Raw genomic sequence first — 22,974 nt, forward strand, 5'->3', positions numbered from 1 at the left:
CCATTGAGACATGCTGCATGAGTCGTCTTAGGCACAGGGGTGATGTGGGCCCTCTTGAAACGGGCAGGGACAGTGGCCTGCTGCAGGGAGAGGTTGAAAATGTCCGAGAAGACCTCTGCCAATTGATCTGTGCATGCTCTGGTACTCCATCTGGTCTCATTGCTTTCCTTGGGTTGACATGAAAGAAAACTGATCAGTATGTTGAAATACGTACAGTTTGCATATTCTGCAAACTGTGAAATTATCCCCTGCACTCCATGATCAAGATCATTTTGTACCTGAAGGTATAACATTTCTGATAAGTCTGTTGTGTGACACTGTGGTAAATACCACTTGGGAACTTCATGTGAACCACATAAATAACATTACTGTCAATAGCCATCTCTGTTGCCTTTCTGTCACATTGCCGTGTGACACTTGCTTCCTTCATGACAGATGCAAAATATTTGTTTACAATCTCAACCATGCCCCCTATTTGTGTAAATTTCCTTTTGGTCCCTGATTGGCTGTACTCCTTTTACTATCGTTTTACTGTTTGTCGACCTTTTTGTGATACCCCCTTTTATGTTAGCTGACAGTGTTTTTTCATGATCAGTCTTTGTTTCTCTCATTTGCTTTTCCATCTGTCTTCTGATCCTTCTATATTCAACTTGCGCATCAGTTGCACTTTGTCACTTAGAAACCAAATTTGGAAAGAAGAGCTGAACAAGGCTTTCTTGTGTTTGCATTGTTATTGTTTAGGAAAGTCTGCTTCCAGTAGCTTTCTATCATCCTAGGTAGTTACTTTTGAGGCTTTAAAAGTCCTATCCTTCGAATGGTTAAAGGATTTAACATTCTGTAAGCCAGCAAAGCCGGAATTTTGTGAGGTAGCCAATGATTTTTACAGGTGAAAACTGAGGATGTGAAAACAGGAACTTGAGAGAGATTAAAATTGGAGGACTAGAATTTAGAATTATCAAGATAAAGAGGAGAAACCAGAAAGTAGGGAAGGACAAAAGCCAGAAGAAGGAATTTGAACTTCGGCTGAACTGCAAGGTTTTCACTGTGTCCTCTGGAGAGATCACTGCTGCAGAATTAAGTGGGGAAGCAACTCTGTTTGCTCATTTCATTCCTGAGTTTCAAAAGCCAACAGCGAAAGAAGGTGGGTAATGAATATTGCTTAGTTTGGGCAAAGGTGAAGAAGGGCTTATGCCCGAAACATCAATTCTTCAGCTCCTTCGATGCTGCCTGACCTGCTGTGCTTTTCCAGCAACACATTTTCAGCAAAGATAACTGATGGATTGATTCAGCAAATTGTTATAGCAGAAATGTTACATAGAATAGGGACCAATAATGAGGGATTGAGGGGTTTGACTCTTGCTTGTTTCAATTATTTGAATGAAACATTAAATTAAATTTCTTTTGCATGGGAAGGATTACTTGTCAGTCCTGGAAGGGCAGGAGTGACTTCCACTCGGGTCAAGATTTGTAAAAACATAGGAGAAAGTGAGGACTGCAGATGCTGGAGATCAGAGCTGAAAATATGTTGCTGGAAAAGCACAGCAGGTCAGGCAGCATTCAAGGAGAAGGAGAATCGACGTTTCGGGCATGAGCCCTTCTTCAGGAATTACATTGCATTGTAAAACCATAGCAAATCAGAGGTAACTTTTAACCAATTAATGAGGTCTTACCTTGTGTACAATTGACAGTTTGTTCAGTGACATAACTGCAACCTTAAAGGTAATCCACAGTTTGGGGATCGATGAAAGCCTGTCCTGTTGCAAATGAAATGTCAACATTGATTTTATTTTTCCCCCTGACATTCATTTACATTCGATTTGCAATTTCAGCCAGTTGTCACTTAGAAAATTCTAAAAAAAAATTCAAACAATTTATAAATAAATTCTTGCAAGGAGAAACAAAAGAGAGATTAATTTCTTTGTCTAATTCTTAAATAATACTGAGACACTTGCCTGTCGTAGGCCTTCTGATTCCAGCTGGTGATAATGCTGGATTAGTTTGTTTTTATTTATTCATAGGATATGAGCATCTCAGGCTGGGCCAGGATTTTTACCAATCCCTGCTGTACAACTGAATGGCTTGTTAGATCATTTCCGAGGGCATTTAAGGGGCAACCACATGGTTGGCCTGAAGTTGCATGCATACCAGACCAGGTGAGGATTTCAAACCTGAAAGGATATTGTTGAACCAGATCTTTTTTTTAAATGACCAGCAAGAATGTGTTCATAGTTTCCATTGTTAACGTTCTAGTTTCAAATCTCCAGCTGTCCTAAGTAATACATAAGCTATGTAATAATTTCTTCTTTCTGCACCTCACTGTGAGGATAGTAGGGGTTTTATGAAGAACCACTGATGAAATTGGAAAAACATTACCCAAAAGTATAAAGAAAAAAATGAAAAAACTGATTTGAGCTAGAAATGTACCATTGACGTAGAGTTGATTGGACATAAGATGCAAGACAGTGAGATAAGAAAGTTGCATCACTGTTTTGCAACATTCTTTATGATGATTAGATTAGATTACTTACAGTGTGGAAACAGGCCCTTCGGCCAACAAGTCCACACCGACCCGCCGAAGCGCAACCCACCCATACCCCTACATTTACCCCTTACCTAACACTACGGGCAATTTAGCATGGCCAATTCACCTGACCCACACATCTTTAGACTGTGGGAGGAAACCAGAGCACCCGGAGGAAACCCACGCAGACACGGGGAGAACGTGCAAACTCCACACAGTCAGTCGCCTGAGTCGGGAATTGAACCCAGGTCTCAGGCGCTGTGAGGCAGCAGAGATATTGACCACGAGGAAAACAGCTAAAGAATCATCAGAAGACTAAAGATAAACAGTTCTGGTTTTTGTACAATGAAGTGGATTATCCATGAACCAGAAGTTGTTGAAAATCATAGCCAAGAACATAGGTGAGAAAGTGCAGGGTAACATTTCATTGAAGATGTGAATTCAGAGATGAAGAAGAATGAGAGGAGCAATTGGCATGATTAATCTTATCACTTTAGCATTTGGGAAGTTTGATTTATAGATTTTTGACAATAATTCAATTAGGTTAATTTGATTAACCTGACATTATTATAGAGTCATAGAGATTTACAGCACGGAAACAGACCCTTCAGTCCAACTTGTCCATGCCGACCAGATATCCTAACCCAATCTAGTCACACCTGCCAGCACCTGGCCCAAATCCCTCCAAACCCTCCTTATTCATATACCTATCCATATGCCTTTTGAATGTTGCAATTGTACCAGCCTCCTCCACTTCCTCTGACATTGGAATAGACTGTTGCGACAGATGACTCATGAATCCGTGCTGGGGACCAATAGCAATACTGAAAGCAGCCAACAGGGAGTTGAAGCCATGTGTAATTAGAAGTTTGACAAGGATGTTGTGGATCACCAGTCTCCTGCGATGTCTACTCAGTTGCAATGACTGAAGACTCATTTGAAGAATGAGAATCTGGTGTTAAAATTGGGGGAGGGGCAAAGGATAACACCAGTTCGATGTAGAGGTGACAAAAGTCTTGTAGCAAGCACAAAAGAAGGATTACAAGAATAAGTACATAAAATAAAACAGCAACAAATAGTGGAAATCTGAAACAAGCAAAAACACAAATTTCTGAAGAAATTAAACCGATCTGGCAACACCTGCAAAGGAAAACAAGAGTTAAAAGTTTCAAGTCCATTTTTGAAGAAGGGTCACTGGACTGAGTTTCTCCAGGAAGTAGTAGGTTGACAACAACAGGCATGAACTTTGGTATCAAGGAAACATTGACACATATTTCCTGATGATTTAATGATATATTCACAAGGAAAAGCTTTTAGAAACTGCTGAAAGGTCTGTTTCCAAGCTGTATGATTCTATGACTCCAAACATGCAAGAATTGAAGTATTTCGGAGACATGATATCTGCAAATGCTAAAGGAAAGAAAAGCAAGGACAGCAATGGCTGTACTTAGTATAAAAGGACTAGCAGGCTGAGTAAATAAGTCAAGAAATGACTTGAAATGAAGTTGATTTGTTTCAAATGGATGTGAGACTTGGACCATATAGCATGAGAAATCCAACTGAATGGATTTGGAATGTGTATTTGAAGGAGATTGGAAAGGATCAGTTGGACTGAAAAAGTAGCAAATGATGGAGTGCAGAGGGAATTGAACAAACAAAGAAATGTACTGAACTGAACTGAACTCATACAAAGGAGAGAGACTTGGAAGGTCACATCTCCAGAGAAAACAAAGTAGCAAGAAATGATGTAAAGGAGGAGATTTCACTGCAGGATTGTTTGAAAATTGAACTTTTTTTTGGAAATAAAAGACTGGTACAGGTCAGAGACAGAAGACAATGATCCAACAGTCTGCCATTGGGCAGAGCACACCCAATATCTCCCAGTTAATGAAGGACTGATAGACACTCCTTTAAGCAATTTTTTTTTCTTATTCCTAAAACTGTTAAAATGGCCCTGGATCATGGTGACAATGGAAAAGCTTTTTAATGTATTTTTGTTGTATTTCTCACTGATTTTGATTGTCATGTGTATTTTGTATTCATTTATTTAGTTTGGTGGTTCAAATCTAACTGCTTTATCTTAGAACTTAGTTGTGAAGTTCTGTCTGCATTCTTCAGGCTTTCAAAAGCAAACTTTATGTATCATTGATCCACCTTTGTTCAGCGTAACTAGCCAACCATTATTGCAATATGGAACTTTTGGCCTTGTATGTAGTTTTCTCAATACAATTGTGTATGTTTCCTCTCAGTTGCGTGCTTGTACAGCGTATTAAAATACCACTGTTTGCCTCAATTATAATTACACTTTTCAGCATCTGTGTGTCTCTTTAAACTATTTTGCTCCTTTGCTTTTCAGACAATTAAAATCTGCAGTGTGGTATATAGTCTTCATTAGTTTTTATTTGGATTGGCTGATTTAGCACTTGTCCTTGCTGTTTCAATATAAGCTTATTTGTTTCAATGGTCTTTGAAACACTATATTGTAAACACTCTGGAAGTTATTTTGATTGCACTGATAATTTAAATTAAATTACAGTTTGTATGTTAAATCCATCCAAGGTTAATTTTAGTCATTTTACATTTTCTTTTGTTTTGGTTCTTCGTAAGGTAAAATATCATGGGGTCATCAATATTGTTAAGGATGCCACTGGCAGTTTAGTTGCCTGGCAGACTGATCTTCAAACACCATTTTTTCTCTTCTTTTTCTCTCTCTCTCTACCGTTTCCTTCCCCCCCCCCACCAACTCACTCTGACATTAGATTTTTCAGTTTCATTACCATTCATATATGCACAGAACTGAGCTTTTTATAATCATTGATCATATTATTAAAATAAGAGATTTAACTTTTATGTAGGAAAACTTCAATAGGAAACGTCATCAAAGTGTCATTCACTGACCTAATGTTTCAATATGAACAGTAGCAGTCTGCTTATCATCTTTGACACAGTGCAATACTGCTTTAGTTGAAGGATAGACTAATAAGTAAGCTTGACATCTGGTGTGTCTTTAACTAAAGTACATGTGAGCGATGAACTGATAGGAGGCTTCCTCTTGGGACCTTCCAACTCCGGATTACAGCAGTTAATGGAGAGCCAGGCAATTGGCCGAGTTTTACTCTCGTGTGTTTATCTGCAGCTGATTAATGGTGGCAGTAAAAGCTCTCTCTCCACTTTTGAGTAATTTACAGTCAGCAGTGTCTCTGAGGGTTTATAAATCAGAGGAAATAATGTGCTGAAGACAGGCTGGTTTTGAGAATGAGAGTATTTAATTGAATGACATTGATGATTTTTGACAATATTATTAGCAGTTGTTTTAGAACTATATAGTGTACAGTCACTGGGGTGTTATCTGCATTAGCAGAACAAACTGTATTGCTCCACATTTTGAAATCGCTTCTCTTTCATTGATCATTTTGTGGAGTCATAGCAAGTTGATTCACATCATTTTCAAATTATGGAGTGTACCTTTCGATACATCTTTGCATTCTGCCTGAGGTTCATGCCCGAATTAATTTTTGTCATAGTGAAACCAGGACTAAGCATGCCTGACTTCTTCTTAATGTTCCCTTAATTTTAATTTGAAAGATGAAGCCACTTGTGTCTATTTTTATATAGCTAGACTACAAATGACTGTGAATGAATTCAGAGATTTCAAGTACTTTAGGCATCAACATCTTTCATTTTGCATATTGACATTTAACAAATAAGTACCTGTCAAAATAAAGAATTTTTCATCAGTGCCAATGGTAGAGTTTATATTCTTATCTCTGGATGAAAAGTCATTTTCTCATCTGTTCTGTACATCTAAAGTTTTATGTTTCCAATGTGACAATCCTTTAGAAGTCACACTTAATGTGTTCATCTGAACTATTGCAGCTCAAGTACTATCTCCCAGAATATCATATGTAGTTGTCATTTGGAGTTTAAGCAATGCAAGAAGAACTTTTACTGTGCGTTCATGAATGCAGTTAACAGCTGCTGTAGTAAGGAAGGAAATAATGTAATGCTGTAAAAACTTTAGGTGGGAGAGGAATGCAGGGCACAAACAAATCTTTGGAATGGAGATATAAAATTTTACGTTATTCAGTATTAGAAATTCATCTTGGTGATAAACATTAACAATGAGCATTTTTTCATGGGAGTTATCCTTTTGGAAGGATGGAACAAAGTTACTTGTACCTTTTGAGCTTTTTTTAAGACTGGTAGGTGAATAGAATTACAAAGTTTGCATGGAAGTAGTGAAAATGGTGGACAGGAAAAGACCTGCTGGTCCATCTGATTGCTGCACACAGTTGTGCTGTATTTAGCATTGGAATCAATATGTTGTGTTCAAGGATTGTAATGTATTGAGGGGATCAAATCCTCTCAAAATATATTAAGATAGCGTAAACCTTACTTTTAAAATAAGAAAACATTAAGTGTGAGGTGTTACGTTCCAGATGATGTTCGATTAATCAAATTACTTGATATTAAGCAAAACATACTTTATTTTTCTACTCCAATTAAAATACAAAGTTAAAGTAAAAGAACTAACTTAAATGTAACTCTGTTGAAAGGCTTAGAAAAGAGTTAACTGTTCCAATGTACTAACATTTCATAAATACATCCTTGACAAAGAAAAATTCAGTAAAGCACATTGTCTCACGTATAATTTCAGTAGCAGGAAGAAAACTCCAGTTTTTAGCTGTAACAGAGAGGAATGAAAGCTTCCACATCCAGCTTCCAGATTCAAGCAACTGGAGAAACCTAACTAAAAATCCTGGTTCTGTTCGAGTTTGATCCCATTCATTCAGGCTGCTTCTGTTGTTCCAATTTGGGTGTTGGGGGGTGGGGAAGATGGTGGAGGAAAACCTAAGGCCTCAAGTTGTTTACCTTCATGGCTTCGAACAGATCGCTCAGTTAGTCTGTCAGAATCTTGCTTGACCTTAAAAAAGGTCAAAATACACCTCTAAAAGTCATGGTATCATCCCAATTTGTATTATTTGAGCACTTAAATTTTGTTTCATTTTAAAATCTATTTTTGATTTGATCTGTGCTTAAGAAAGGATCAGAAATTCCTTTGGAACACTGAGCTAAAGGTAACCTTTTCAATAAATCATGTCTCTTTAGCTAAGTGAGTCAGTCAGCTACCTGGTGAGATAATTGCTTATTGTTGACTAGAGCTTTTTAGAACTCAGAAAGGGAGGCTACACACAGATTTTAGTTCAGAAGAAAAGCCTGAGACTAACAGATGTACTCTTTAGTAGCTTAAAAGTAGTCAAAGCCCTTAATTCAGTTAGAAAAGTTAGTTTGAATGTCTTTGTGTCTAGAGGAGAGGCAATAATAGTGAAAATAACCTGTCGGTTGCAGCACGTGTCTGTCTCCTGAGGAGGTCAGACGAGGTCATTACAGTTCCTTGCTGTGGCACATCGGAACTGGTGGTTGATGAGTTAAGCATCGTACCCCGTTCTTATGAAGGCATCCCTGAGTACTTCCAGGTGCCCGTCACGTTCCTCCTCATCTGAGCAGATCTGGTGTACACGTATTGAGCTTGTCCATAAGGGATGGCTTTTTTAATATATTTTGGGTGGAAGCTGGAGAAGTGTAGCATTGAGGTTGTCTGTGAGTTTGCAGTAGAGTGTGGTGCTGAGGTGTCCACCCTTGATGGAAATGCATGTGTCCAAGAATGAGACAGATAGTTGAGAGTAGCCCATGGTGAGTGTGATGGTGGGATGAAACTTTTTGATATCACTGTGTAGTTTTATCAGTGATTCCTTGCCATGGGTCCAGAGAAAGAAAATGTTGTCCATGTATCTGGTGTATAGTGTTAGTTGGAGGTCCTGCATAAAGAAGAGGTCTTGTTCGAACCTGTGCAAGAAGGTGTTGGCATATTGGGGTGCAAATGTGGTCCCCATGGCTGTTCCATGTGTCTGGATGAAGAACTGGTTGTCAAAGGTGATGACATTGTGATCAAGGATAAAGTGGATGAGTTGTAGGACTGTTTCGAAATTGGCAGTTGTATGTGTTGAGTACCCCCCACCCCAGGCACACTCCTACAGACACACTCTCACTGCCACATTCACCCATGCACCCCCTCACGGGCTTAGACACCCTACACTCTTATACGCGCACATATATACACTCTCTCTCTCACACTCAATCCCCCACCCCAGATAGACAGACACGCGCAGACACACACATTTGTGGGGTGAGTTTGTACTTGCAGAGTTACATTGTTCTTTGCTCAAAAACTGCTTGAATCCATACAAGACTCTGTTAACTCACTTTTTAGATTAGAATCAGTCTAAACATCATGGCACAGACAGAGAACACTGGGCTAACACCAATTGTTACAGTTAACTTTTTGTAATTTACATATGAAAATTGTTTTGTGATTTACATATGAAAGAAGTGAAATTATCATGGTATTCGAACAGATGAAAGACTCAACAAACAATCAAGGTATTTTTCAATGTATAATTTTAGTTACATCACACTGTAAACTTTTGCTATAAATTCTGCGTCTTACAATTGTGTCCTCCACAACCACCCGATGAAGGAACGGTGCTCTGAAAGCTCGCGCTTCCAATTAAACCTGTTGGACTATAACCTGGTGTTGTGATTTTTAAATTTGTGCTGACTCTGTCTCAGCCTGCCACAGCTATCTGAACACTCCACTATAAGTTTCTTGATAATGAATTCGAGAGTTTTCCCCACTACCAATTTCAGGCTTATTTGTCTGTAATTCCCTGGTTTCTCTTGACCTCCCTTTTTGAATATTGGGGTAACATTAGCTATCCTCTAAACTGCAAGGACTCATCTAGAGGCAGTACAATCCTGGAAGATAACCCCCAAAGCATCTACTATTTCTCGAGCCACTTCCTTAGGTTCTCTAGAATGTAGATTACCAGTCCCAGAGGTTTCTGTCTTCAATCCCCTCAATTTTCCCAGCACCATTTCCCTGCTAATATTGATCTCCCTCAGTTCTTCCCTCATGCTAAATTGTGCATTTTCTAACATTCTGGTATCTGACTTGTGTTCTGTGTATTCAGTTGCTCAGCCATTTCTCTGTTCCCTATTAAACATTACCCTATTTTTGTCTGTAGGGAACCTACATTTGTCTTCACGAACTCTTTTGCTTAATGTACCTATAGCAACTCTTAGTGTCAGTCTTTATGTTCCATGTAAGCTTACTTTCATACTGTATTTTCCCCTTGGTCCTCTTTTTGCTGAATTTTAAACTGCTCCCACTCCTCAGATTGATTATTTTTCTTGGCCAATCTTTATGCTTCTTCCTTGGATTGGATATATCTCTAATTTCCTTTGTAATCCATGGATTGGTCCTCTTGCCCATTTTGTTTTTGTGCTGGATAGGAATAAACAGTTGTTGCAGTTCCCTATACGTTTCTTCAATGTTTGCCATTGCCTACCCACTGTCATGCCTTGAAATCTTTCTCCCCAATCTATCAAGGCCAACTCACACCACATTGCTTCATTGTTTTCTTCATTAATATTCAGTACCCCGGCCTGTGATACTACTATCTCACTTGATGTTGATAAAACAAAATTTTATCATGATATGGTTGCTTATCCACAAGAGGTCTCGCATACCTAGATTGGCAATGATTCTCTTCTCATTATATAGTACCCAGTGCAAGATGGCCTACTCTCTAGTTGGTTCGTCCACATGTTGGTCAAGAAAGCCATCCTGAATTCCAGGTATTCCTCCTCGATGGCATTGTGACTAATTTGATTTGCCCAGTCTATGTGCAGATTAAAATCACCCATGATCACCAATATTCCCTTATTACATGCATCTCATTTCCTGTTCATTGCCATTCTGGAATCACGACTGCGGTTTAGCATCTATATATGACACCAATTGATGTTTTTTGCTCCTTGGTATTTCTCAACCCAGTCCATACAGACTTAACATTATAAGAGCCAATATTTAGGAGGAATGTATCTGGAAAATGCATTTGCCAACACTTTTGGTTGTTAAAGCTCTTCCTGTAGACCACGGAAGCCTTGATTAATGTACCAATACTTCCGTCTTGGGGGAAATGCTTTTTGCTGCAACCACCAGTGTGAATAGAGAGAAACCTTTACCCATTGGAGTTATTTTGAATGTTCAAGTTTCAGCTTTATTTTAATATTTTGAAAAACATATTAGTTCCATCTCCCTTCTATAGTTGGCTCACATAAATGAGGATTTGATTCATCTAAATATTTACACCATGACCTTAATTAAAATGTTCAGTGGAAATTCCCTTAATAAACTATGTTAATCGAGAGCTGGTTTATCTCTTATGGATTGCTAGATAATGCCTATGTTATAAAGTATCACTGGTATTCCTTCTAAGATGAACCTAACCTTGAATGTTAATTGTGACCGATTAAATAACTATATTCTTGATCACTCCTAGACGCTTCTGTATTTTTTCCAGAAATAAAAAAAAATGCCAAGTTGGAGGCTCCTTCTAATTTGACGTGCTTCTCCCAAAAATCGGATCCAAAGCATATGTATCATTTCCATGTCAGTAGCATGCATGGTGTGCAAGTCGTATTAATACCATTGGTGCAAGGCACATTTATCTTTAATCCTGCTTCCAACATTTACAAATGTTGTAAAAAGTTTGTTAAGGATTTTTTTTCCTCCTTGAAGACCAAAATCATCATTTGGGTATTGCTATGATTAATTGGTTTTCTGTGCTAATGCAAACATCAGTTTTTTTGTTGCTAATTAGGAAGAGAGCAAGGACAGCAGTACATGGACACTGTTGAACTGGAGCCTTCCAAAATTCCTTAATCATTTAGAGCTGCTTGTGTCTCCAGATTTGTCTTTTTTAAAATTCTCGCCACCATACTGGCAGATTGTTCCCATGGCCTTTATGGCAAACACAGATTACAAGTGAAGATGGGCAAACTAAGAACTATCTGGTGTTTATGTGAGAGTCTCTCGGACATATAAAGTTCAAGTCTGAAATTAGTGTGAATAATTCTGGCTTGGCCATATAGTACCTTTTTTTAGATATTTATGCTCTCTTGAATTTGAACAACTGTTCAACATTAAACATTTTCTTAAAAGTGTAAAGAACAAAATCTAGAAAAATGCCACATTATTGATTTTGAAACTGGAAATGAAATCTGCCTTCAAATTATCTGAAGAATCCCAATTTCAGAGTGTCATCTTTTCCAGCTGTTTTCCACTTCGTGCAGTGTCCATCCTGTGACCTCTGAGTGATTTTATTGTTTTAGTACATAATTATAGCAAATAACAGTTTATGCTGCCATCACTTCTTTGATTTAATTTATTTTTCCTCATAACTTCTCGAATAGGTTTAAGGCTATAACCTTTCCATTTAAGCATGCTGTAAAGTAAAAAGAGAGAGATCAAAACTGTAAAACTGGGTCAAAAATGCAATCCAGGCTTGAGTATTAGAACTTCTGGGATATACTGTTTGAATTGGAGGCTGTGGATGGGTTTCAGCCTTATGCTGAAATATGCCTGCTGTCCTTTGTAGGTACAAGGCTGTTGGTGCAAATGTAGCATTAACTCTGCTGTATTCGGTTAAGCAACAAACATTTTGGTCCAGACATTTGTTTGGAGTAATAGCATACTGTACAGAAAGTTTATCCCACATACAACTGGAATTTAGTTATTTATTTGGGGGAGGCAATGGTGTAATGGTGTTGCTTGTGGACTAATAATCCATAGAGTCAGGAAATGCTCTTGGGGTTCAGGTTCAAATCTATGACAGATGTAGAATTTTGAATTTTTAAAAAAACTAGAAACTGTTGTTGATTATTGTAAAAACCCATATAATTCACTTGTACCTTTTGACAGAGTCTGCTCTCCTCTACATGGTCTGGCCTATATATAACTTCAGATGCATAGCACTGTGATTGGCTCTCAAATGCTCTGTAAAATGGCCAAGCAAGTGACTCAATGAGCTAGTGTGTAATTGCTTTAAAAAGTCCCAAAAAAGAAATAGAACCAAATGGATGAGACGCTGGAAATGACAAATGAACTCAGCCCTGTGAATCCTGCAAAATCTTCCTTACTAACATCTGCACACTATTCTGGGAAATGGTTGAACTGTCTCAGATTAGTTAAACAACTGCCTGACACGGTCATCTTCACAAATATCTCTATCCTCAATTATGGCACAACAGTGATTAAAACGTAACCACTTTATTTCCTGAAGTATAGCAGAGAATAATTAACATTATTTACGACTCCTTTCTCTAACCTATCTTTACCTTCCCCTTCTACGATACTAGTCCAATAAAACCCCGATTAAGATTTAACAAATATTCAAATTTCAAAACCAGCCAGCTGTTGAATCATCTTTTTATATCTTCCTCTGTCACCTTTTCTTCTTCTTAGGGTTTCTGTTTTACAGATCACTGATCGGTAAAGTTCCCTTTAAGAGAGCTATTCTCCAGAGTCTGCATGTGTTGGTGGCTTGGCAATTCTCCAACTGTTCACTTTTTCCTGGTCTTATACCTCCACAGCATCGGATTGTGTCATTTGGCTTTTAGTATTGTCAATCTACTAAATTCAAACTTGTTTGGAATTTGTTTTTTCTCAGGGTATAATTTAAAGTGGCCGCATTCGGGTTTGTTTTTGTCTCTAGGCAACCAGCTACACCAGCTGCTGGATGAAAAGGTTACATTGTATCTTGTTCAGACACTTAGTGCTGTCAGGTAGTTCTGCTAGCTTTTTAACTTTCTCAAAGGTACAGTACACTCACATCTTCATCACAATATATTTGAGAAAGCCAGTCATGGCCATTGTGGCTAAAGAGATCAAGAGAGAAAATGAGAATGGAATACTGCGATTGCATGATCAGCCATGGTTATTATTGAATGGTGGTGTAGGTTCGAAGGCCGAATGGCCTACTCCTACACCTAATTTCTATATTTTTATGTTAAAGATCAGACCAAACCCCCTCAAAATATATTAAGAAGATAGCCTGAACCTTAACTTATTCTGATTTTAAAGGTCAGTGTAAGGTGTTGCATTCCAGATGCAATTTGATTGGTCAACCAAGTTGATATTAAGCAAATCGCAGTTGATTTTTATACTACATTTAAAATACAGACAAAATAAAAAAATGGCTTTTCTGTAGCTCTGTTGAAATACATAACACAATAACTGATTGTTCCAATATGATAATATCCCATAAACTCACTCTTGGCAAAGGCAAATTCAGTAAAATGTCTTGTCTTGCATGTGATTCTAGCAGTAGGAAAATAATCCAAGCTTTGAACTGTAACAGAGAGGCAGTAGAGCTTTCACCTCCTGTTTCAAGACCAAGCAACTATTGAAAGTTAAGAGTAAAAATCCTGGTTCTGTGGGAGCTTGACCCCTCCCATTCAGATTGGTTCTATTGTTTCAACTTGCGTGGAAAAAACCCAAGGCATAATGGTAGTGTGAAGAGCAGTGATGGGCAAGTGTTCCTAGATTGTGCTCAGGAGAATTTTCTACAGCTATCTGTGTCTTGCTCAACTATGAGGAGAGCACTGCTAGACCTGTTTAGTAATATTAGATCATATGTGTTTGAGAGTGAGCTTGCTATTTGGATTTAAAATTGCCTTTTAAAATTGGCTTTTATGGTTGGCGATAGAGGGTAGTGGTGGAAGGTTGTCTTTTTGGAATGGAGAACTGTGACCTTCGATGTTCCGCAGGGATCAGTATTGGGTTGTCTTTTGTTTATTATTTATTTTAAATGATTTGGATTACTGTATAGAAGGCATGGTTAGTAAGTTTGTGGGTGGTGACAGAATTGGTGACATAGTGGACAGTGAAGAGGGTTATCTCAGATTACAAAGAGATATAGATTAGTTGGGTCAATGGGCTGAGGAGTGGTAGATGGAGTTTACTTTGAATGAATGTCTTGGTAAAACAAACTAGAGCAGTACTTCTGCAATTAATGGTAGCCTTGGGTACTGTTGTAGAACATGAAGACCCTTGGATTCAGGTGCGTAATTCTTTGAAATTTGTGTCACATGTGGACAGGGTGGTTAAGGCATTTAGCACACTTGTCTTCATTGCTCAGATCTTTGAGTGTCAGAGTTGGGATGTCATGTTGAAGTTGTTCAGGATATTGGTGATATTCTTTCTGGAATACTGTGTGCAGTTCTGGTCGCCCTGTTAGAGGAAGGGTATTATCAGACTGCAGAGGGTTCAGAAAATATTTACCAGGGGTGTTGCCAGGAATGGAGGGTTTGAAATATTAAAATAGGCTGGGGCTTTTTTCCTTTGAGCATGGAAAGTTGATGGGTGACCTTATCGAAGTTTATAAAATCATGAGGGGCATAGATAAAATGAATAGCAAGGTCTTTTCCCTAAGGTGGGAGTTCAAAACTGGGGACATATTTTTGAGGTGATAGATTTAAAAAGGACTTGTGGAGCTTTTTTTTAAACAGTGATTAGCGTGTCGATTGAACTGCCAGAGGATGTAGGTATGGTTGCAACATTTAAAAAATACTTGGGTAAGTACATGAATAGGAAAGATTTGGGAAGATATGGGCCAAATGCAGGCCGGTTGAACTAGTTTAGTTTGGGAACTTGGTTAGCTGGAGTAGTTGTACCTCAGGGTCTGTTTCTATGCTGTATGGTTCCATGGCTGAGTTTGTGGGAACTAGATTGGCCAAATAAAGCAACTGTTCATGGAGAAACATGTAGGGAACAGTGATAACTCTATCATAAGATTTAGGATAACAATGAAAAAGGTTCAAAGACAAAGCAGAGTATGAAAAATTAACTTGGAGTTGGGCAATTGCTGTCTGCAGTAAAAGACGAAAATTACCAGGATCTGGTGGAACACTGAAGTATCGTTCATAAGCACCTCAATGTGAGAGGATGCTTCTGCTTGGAACCTGCCATCTGGATATCCCTTCAGCTCAATCAGTTTATTCAGTAAGGTTCTGGTCTGCGTGACTGAGTTGGACAGAAGGGTCTGTTTTTGTGCTGTATAACTCTGACTGTAGCCGAGGAAAGTTAACTTTGAGGAATGGTTCATATGCGGAATGAACCGGCGGAGGAAGTGGTGGATGTGGGTACAGTTAGAGCGTTTAAAAGATACTTAGCTCAGTACATGAATCTGGATGTAGGTTTGCTGGCTGAGCTGGAAGGTTCGGTTTCAGACATTTTGTCACCATACTAAGTAACATCAGTGAGCCTCTGGATGTAGCACTCGTGGTATGGCCTGCTTTTTATTTGTGTTTAGGTTTCCTTGGGTTGGTGATGTCATTTAAAACCTTTCGAGAAAGAGACAGGAAGTGGGATCCAAGTCAATGTATTTGTTGATAGAGTTCTGGTTGGGATGCCATGCTTCTCAGAATTCTCGCTTGTCCTAGGATAGATGTGTTGACCAGTCCAAGTGGTGTCCTTCCTCAACTGTATATAAAGATACTAGTGAGAGCAGGTCATGTCTTTTTGTGGCTAGTTGATGTTCACGTATCCTGATGTCTAGTTTTCTGCTTGTTTGTGAGTGTTTGTTACAGTTCTTGCATTGTATTTTGTAAATGACTTCAGTTTTGCTTGTTGTCTGTGTAGGATTTTTCAAGTTAATGAGCTGCTGTTTTAGTGTGTTGGTGGGCTCGTGGGCTACCATGATGCCAAGAAGTCTAAGTAGTCTGGCAGTCATTTCCAAGATGTAAATTGTACATTGGACAAACAGGCAGAAAACTAACCACCAGGATACACTAACGTTAACTAGCCACAAAACGATACGGTCCTTTCTCACTAGTTTTCTTTTAAACAGATAAGGAAAGATACCACTTTGAATGGGATAGCACATCCATCCTGGGACAAGTGAAACAGAGACATGCACGCAAATTCCTACAAGCATGGCATTTCAACTGGAACTCTATCAACAAACACATTGACTTGGATCCCATTTACCACCCCCTGAGAAAAAGCACGAGAATTGACACCACCAATAGGAAGGAAACCTAAACAAATAAAAAGTAGGCTATACCACCAGTGCTTCATCTGGAGATTCACTGATGATGTTACTCAGGTATGGTGATGAAATGTCTGAAACCAGCTCTGCAAGCAATCCTACATCCAGAACCTCAACCTGAGCTACAAGTCTTCTCAAAACTAACTAGGTACATGAATAGCAAAGTTTTAGAGAGATATCAGCCAAGGACAGGCATGACTAGTTTAGGATTATGGTGATATGGACTAGTTGGAGTTGAAGGGTTTGTATCTGTGCTATATGAATCGTTGACGAGATCCATAGGTTGAATGGAACAATGGGCTACCTCCAAAAACAGTTCAATCACAATTGAGGTATATTTCCTCAAAAAGGAAAGGTTGGGCAAACAAACCCAGAGCTTGCTGGATGAAAAAGGGGATTGAGACTTTAATAAAGACCGAAGTGCTTATGACACCTATCAGGTAGAAAATACACAACCAATAAAGAATTAAAAAAGCAGTAAATCAGAGAAAGTGGTAGATGTATGTACAGTTAGAGCCTTTGAAAGACATTTGTACAGATACATGAATAGGTCAGATTTAGAGGGATATAGATCTAATGTAGGCAAATGGGACTCGTTTAGATTGGAAACCTGGTAGGCATAGATGAGTTGAACTGAAGGGGCCTGCTTTTAAGCTCTTTGACTCCAAGAACTAACATTAAGGAATATTTCAAATCCTTCTTTATGCACATAAACAGTAAAAAGGTGGTAAGAAGAGGAGTAAGGCTTAGTGGGGACCTAAAGGAGATTTACACATGGGTGGAGGGGGGCATGGCTGAAATGCTGAAATTAAGACCATAAAACAAAGGGGCAAAATTAGGACCATCAACCCATTGAGTCTCTTTCACCATTTGATCATGGCTAATATGTTTCCCAACCCTATTCTCCTGCCTTCTCCTTATAATTCTTCTCTCCATAATCTTTGATCCCCTTACCAATCAAGAACCTATCTATCTCTGTCTTAAATCCCCTCAATGACTTGACCTCCAAAGCCCTCTGTGAATGGGTTCCACAGAGTACTCACCCTCTGGCTGAAGAAATTCCTCCTCATCTCTGTTCCAAAGAGTTGTCCCTTCACACTGAGGCTGTACCTCAGGTCCTAGTCTCTCCTACGAGTGGAAACATCTCCAAATCTACTCTATTCAGGCCAGACTGTATTCTGTAAGTTCCAATGAGATTCCCTCTCATCCTTGTAAATTCCATTGAGTATAGACCCCGAGTCCTCAACTGCTCCTCATCTGACAAGTTCTTAATCCCTGGGATCATTTTTGGAAACCTCCTCTGGACTCCCTCCAACGCCAGCACATCTTTACTTCCTTCCTTCCTTGGATCCATCGTCCAAAATAGCTCTGTGTTGCAAATGCAGTTTCAACAGAGCCTTTTACAGCCTCAGAGTAAATTTCCACTCTTGTATTCTAGCCCTCTTGAAAATAATGCTAATATTGGATTAACCTTCCTAATTGCCAACTGAACCTGCATGTTAATCTTAAGAGAATCATGAACCTGGACTTCCAAGTACCTTTGTGCTCAGACTTGCAAAGCCTTTTCCCTTGTAGGAAATAGTCCACTCCCCATTCTTCCCAATAAAGTGCATAACCTCACACTTGTCCACATTGTATTGCATCTGCCACTTCTTTGCCCAAGTCTTTCTGCATCCTCCCTACTTCCTCAATACTACTTGTCCCTCCACTTATCATTGTGCCATCTGCAAACTTAACAATGATTCCTCAGTTCATTCATCTAGATTGTTAATGTATTATTGTGTAATGTGAATACTTGTGGACCCCTGTAGAACTCCACTTGTCACTGGGTGCTTTCCTGAAAAAAACCATTTGTCCCTACTGTGTGCCTTCTGCCAGTCAGCCAATCCTCTCTCTATACTGGTATCTTGCCCCCGAACAATGTAGGCTGTTATGTTATTGAGCAGCCTGATTTGCAGTACCTTGTGAAATGCCATCAGGAAATCCAGTTAGATCACTCATTTTGTTTTGTCTAACTTGCTCATTACTTCGTCAGTGAAGTCCAATAGATTTATCAGGCACAACCACTCCTTGATGAAGCCATGCTGACTCAGTCTTTCCTTTCCATGCACTTCTAAGAACTCTGCAATCTCATTCTTAAGATTTTAAAATCCATTAATGATAACCAAGATCAGGCTAACCAGCCTATAGTTTCATCTCTTCGACCTCCCTCTGTTCTTAAACAGGGGTTTTACATCAGCCATTTTCCAGACTGATGGGCCATTCCCTGGTCCCAATGATTCCAGAAAGATCATGACCAATATCTCTACAATCTCCTCAGCTATCTTCTTCAGAACTCTTGGGTGTGGTCCATCTGGTCTAGGTCATTTATCTACTTTCAGCTTCCCTAGCATCATCCCCTTAGTGATGGCTACAACATTCACTTTTTTTTTACTGTCTTGAAGTTCTGTTATCTTGTGTTTTCCATTGTGAAAACGATGCAAAGTAGGTATTATTTTCCTTTCCTATTTCGTTGTTTCCTTTACTACTCCAGTCTCATTTTCTAGTGGTCCAATGTCCACTGCTCCCTGCCTCTTACCTTTTGAGATATAAAAAAAACTCTTGCTGTTGTCTTTTATGTTAGTATCTAGCTTACTGTTGTATTTCATCTTCTGAACGCTTATCATGTTTTTTTATTATCTTCTAGCTTTTAAAGGCTTCTTGATCCTCTGGCTTCCCATTAATCTTCACCACATTGTATGCTTTTTCTTTTGCTTTTATACTCTCCCTGACTTCCCTTGTTGGCCATGGTTGCCTCATCCTCCTGTTAGTATTGAGATGAGTTTTTGTGATGTCTCCCAAATTTTAACCAGAAACCCGTGCCATTGCTATTCCATCACCTTCCCTGCTTGGATCCTCTTCCATTCAAGTCTGATCAATGTCTCCCTCTGACCTTTGTGTCTAGATGCACAAATCACTAAAGGTGGCAGGACAGTTAAAGTGAGCAGACAGTAAAGGTTTTAGGAATAGCACATAAAGTACAGGAGAAAAGAGGCTATGCTGAACTTGTAGTTACCTTTATTCAATTGTAATCCCATTACATCTGGTTTCAGCTTCTCCCACTCAAACTGCAGGGTGAATTCTATGTGGTCACTGCCCCCGAGGAAATTCTTCAGCTTAAGCTCCTTAATCATGTCTGCCTCATTGCATATCACCAAATACTGAATTACCTGTTCTCTCATGGGCTCCACCACAAGCTGCTCCAAATAAACCCATTCCCCATAGACATCCCCCAAATTCCTTTCCTTCAAATTTGCAAGCAGTCTAATTGTTCCAGTCCCCCTGCATATAGAAGTCCCCCATGATTATTGTATTTGTACCTTTCTTACATGCCTTTCCTATCTGCTAATTTATTTCATACAACTACTGTCAGGGTCTGTTTTCCATTGTGTTTCCTCAACTCTACCACATAGATTATATGCTTTCCAACTCCATATCACCACTTGATATTGATTTCATTTAATTTCTTACAAGCGAGGCAACCCATCCCGCTCTGTCCATCTGCCTGTCCTTTTGATAGGGCGTGTGACCTTGAATATTTATTTCACAGCACTGATTTCCTTGCAGCCACATCTCTGTGATACCCATAACACTGTCCCTGCCAATTTTAAGCTGCACTGCAAGCTCATTGACCTTGTTGAGTATACTGTGTGCATTTAAGTCCAACACTCTCTCCTGCATTGACCCCCCCCCCCACCACCAAACACCGTTGTCCCCTTGTCTGCAGTGCCTAAAATTAGATTTCTGACCCTTTTCATATTTCTAATACATTATATTTGCCTTCACTAAAGAAGGGTTGGCCACCCATGCTAAGGTGGTAGAGGAAGAAGAGCCACGAGAAGGGTTAAAATCCGAAAAAGGAGGTATTAAGCAGGCTGTTAGTACTTAAAATTGATAAAACACCAGGAGCAGATGAGATACACCCAAAGGATTATCAAGGAAGTGAGTGGAAATTGTACAGATATACGCAATATGCAAGATGTGAAGAATTGTAAGCAGAACATTTTAAAATTGTAAATAAGCCCAGCAACTTTCAACCAGTCTTAATAATTAAGCTTGTGAATGATTATTTTGGATTAATTGTCACGCGGAAAAATATGGTTTAATTAGTAAGCGCCTGCGTGGTTTTCCGAAGGGAAGATCATGCTCATGACCTTGCCAGAGTCTTTTTGAAGAACTAATAGGGAGCATTGATGATGTAATGCTGTTGATCATGTGTAAATGGACTTCAGAAGGACCTTCTATGCAGTGTGACACAACAGACCTGTGAACAAGGTCGGAGTTTCTGGAACATGGATAGTATCATGGATACAAAATCGACTGGAAGATAGAAAACTAAGAATAATGATTTGAATGTTGCTCAGCTGGACAAAGGTTAATAGTTGGGTTTGAGGGTCTTGCTTTTCCTAATTGATATTAACTATCGAGATCTTGAAGTGCAGGAGCAGTTTCCAAGTTTGCAGATTGCTTAAAATTTGGAGATATTCTGAATTGTGAGGCGTACAGTGTAAAACTACCCAAAGACCAAATTGTTTTAAGTGGCAGGTGAAGGTCTATTCGTAGAAGTGATAGACAAGGGTCAAAAGAATGTGGGGAATTGTGGAAACTAAAAGGTGCTCTCAAAGGGCATGTTTAATAGAGACCTCTTTGTACTGATGCATAAATCACTAAAGATGGCAGGTCAAGTAGAGTAAGCAGATAATAAGGGCTTTATGAATAGTCACAAAAAGTATAGGAGCAGGGAGACAATGTTGAACTTGAACTTGTATAAGGCATTAATTGGTTTTCAAATGGAATGTTGTGTACTGTTCTGAGTGCCATACTTTAGAAAAATGGGAAACATAAGACAAAAGGTTCCAGGGATGAGAAATTTTCGGTTATGAGGATAGTTTGGAGAACTTGGGACTCCCTTGGAAAGGAGAAAGCTACAACAGATTTGGAGGAAAGTTTTCAAAAACATGGAGGGCTGGACAGAGGTAGCCAGGGAGAAACTGCTTCCACTAATAGTGTGGCGAATGAGAGGGCACATGTGTAAGGTAATTTATCAAATATCATGTGAGAAAACTTTTTCACCCAGTGAGAACCTAAAACAGGCTGCATGGAAGTGTGGTTCCATTGAAGAATTTAAGTTGGCATTAGATGATTATTTAAATAGAAACCTTATTCAGGGTATTAGGGTGAAAAATCAGAGAATGGTGCTGAATTATAACACTTGGTCAGAGAGAAAGAGTAGTCCAAATGGGCTGACCAGCTTTTTGCTGCACTGCTAAAATTTTATGATTCTCTGACAGTCCTATTAGATTCCATTGTTTGTTCTTCAGTCAAAAATGTCTACATTTCTTAAACAACAAGAGAGCAGAATTTATTAATTACTAACCAGAGGGCATAATTTTTAGAGTGGAAAGCAAGAGGTTTAGAGAAGAATTGAGGAAAAACGTTAATACCCGAGGGTGATTGCAATCTGGAATACACTGCCTGGCAGAGTTGTTGAGGCATGAAACCTCAGAACCTTTTACAAAGTATTTGGATGAGCACTTGACGTCTCATAACATTCAAAGCCATGGTCCAAGTGCAGGGAAGTAGGGCCAGTGTAGGCAGTATTATATTTTCGTGGTCCCGACTTGATGGACTGAATATTATGTGTGTACTGTGAGCATAGTCCCAAATAAAATTATACTTTTAAATCCTCTGATGATGCTGTGTGGTATGTGCTCTGTGTTCTAATCTTGATCAGCATGCATGAAATACTGACTGTTATACCTCTGCCATGCATGCATCTCGACATAAAATCATCTGCTTTTTAACTACAAATTTTATGGCTTCCATGTCTTCCAAGTTTGTCTAAACAGACTATTTGGCTGTATACAGTTGCGTTAAGTAGGTAAAGTGGAATTTTGTGTCTTTTTGTTTTAGGGAATTAAAGCACGGATCCTGGAGACTTTAGTTATGCTTATTCTTCTTGGACTGCTTATTTTGGGAATAGTCTGGGTAGCATCTGCTCTGATTGATAACGATGCAGCCAGTATGGAATCTTTGTATGGTAAGTGATTTAGAAAAGTTGATTTTAAAATTTGATTTTAAAAATGCAATTATGCGATATCTGTATTTTTTTTTCAATATTTTTTCATGTAACCAGCTTTCCAAAACAAACATCTATTGAGTACAGATTATGGGAATGTTTGAAGAATGAAATTCCTGATGGTTCTTCAGGAATAGATGGGAAGCTACAACCAGAAAGATCAAGTTGCTTGCATTTTTAGGATTGTATGCAGAATAGCAGACTTGCAGGGTTTATTCATCAAAATACTAGGTGGTTTCTCATTTGGTTTGCCGGTCATAGCATATGCAGGTATTTAAACAATGCTGTGCTTCACTCAAATCCATTTAAGCATTGCATAATTCTTGCCAAATTTGTATTTTAATACAATAGGTTTGGTTTACATCTACCCTATATCCTGC

At 38.9% G+C, this 22,974-nt stretch overlaps 1 protein-coding gene across 1 annotated transcript in view; it reads left to right on the forward strand.

The window, feature by feature from the left end:
- The window catches only part of lmbr1 (limb development membrane protein 1), a 270,045-nt gene that overhangs the window by 113,010 nt on the left and 134,061 nt on the right, over positions 1-22,974 (forward strand). The window contains exon 6 of the mRNA XM_060825130.1: positions 22,429-22,555. Coding sequence (XP_060681113.1) covers positions 22,429-22,555 — 127 coding nt within the window. The remainder of the gene's footprint in view (positions 1-22,428; positions 22,556-22,974) is intronic.

Source organism: Hemiscyllium ocellatum, chromosome 5 (genome assembly GCF_020745735.1).
Source record: "Hemiscyllium ocellatum isolate sHemOce1 chromosome 5, sHemOce1.pat.X.cur, whole genome shotgun sequence".
Taxonomy (NCBI): domain Eukaryota; kingdom Metazoa; phylum Chordata; class Chondrichthyes; order Orectolobiformes; family Hemiscylliidae; genus Hemiscyllium; species Hemiscyllium ocellatum.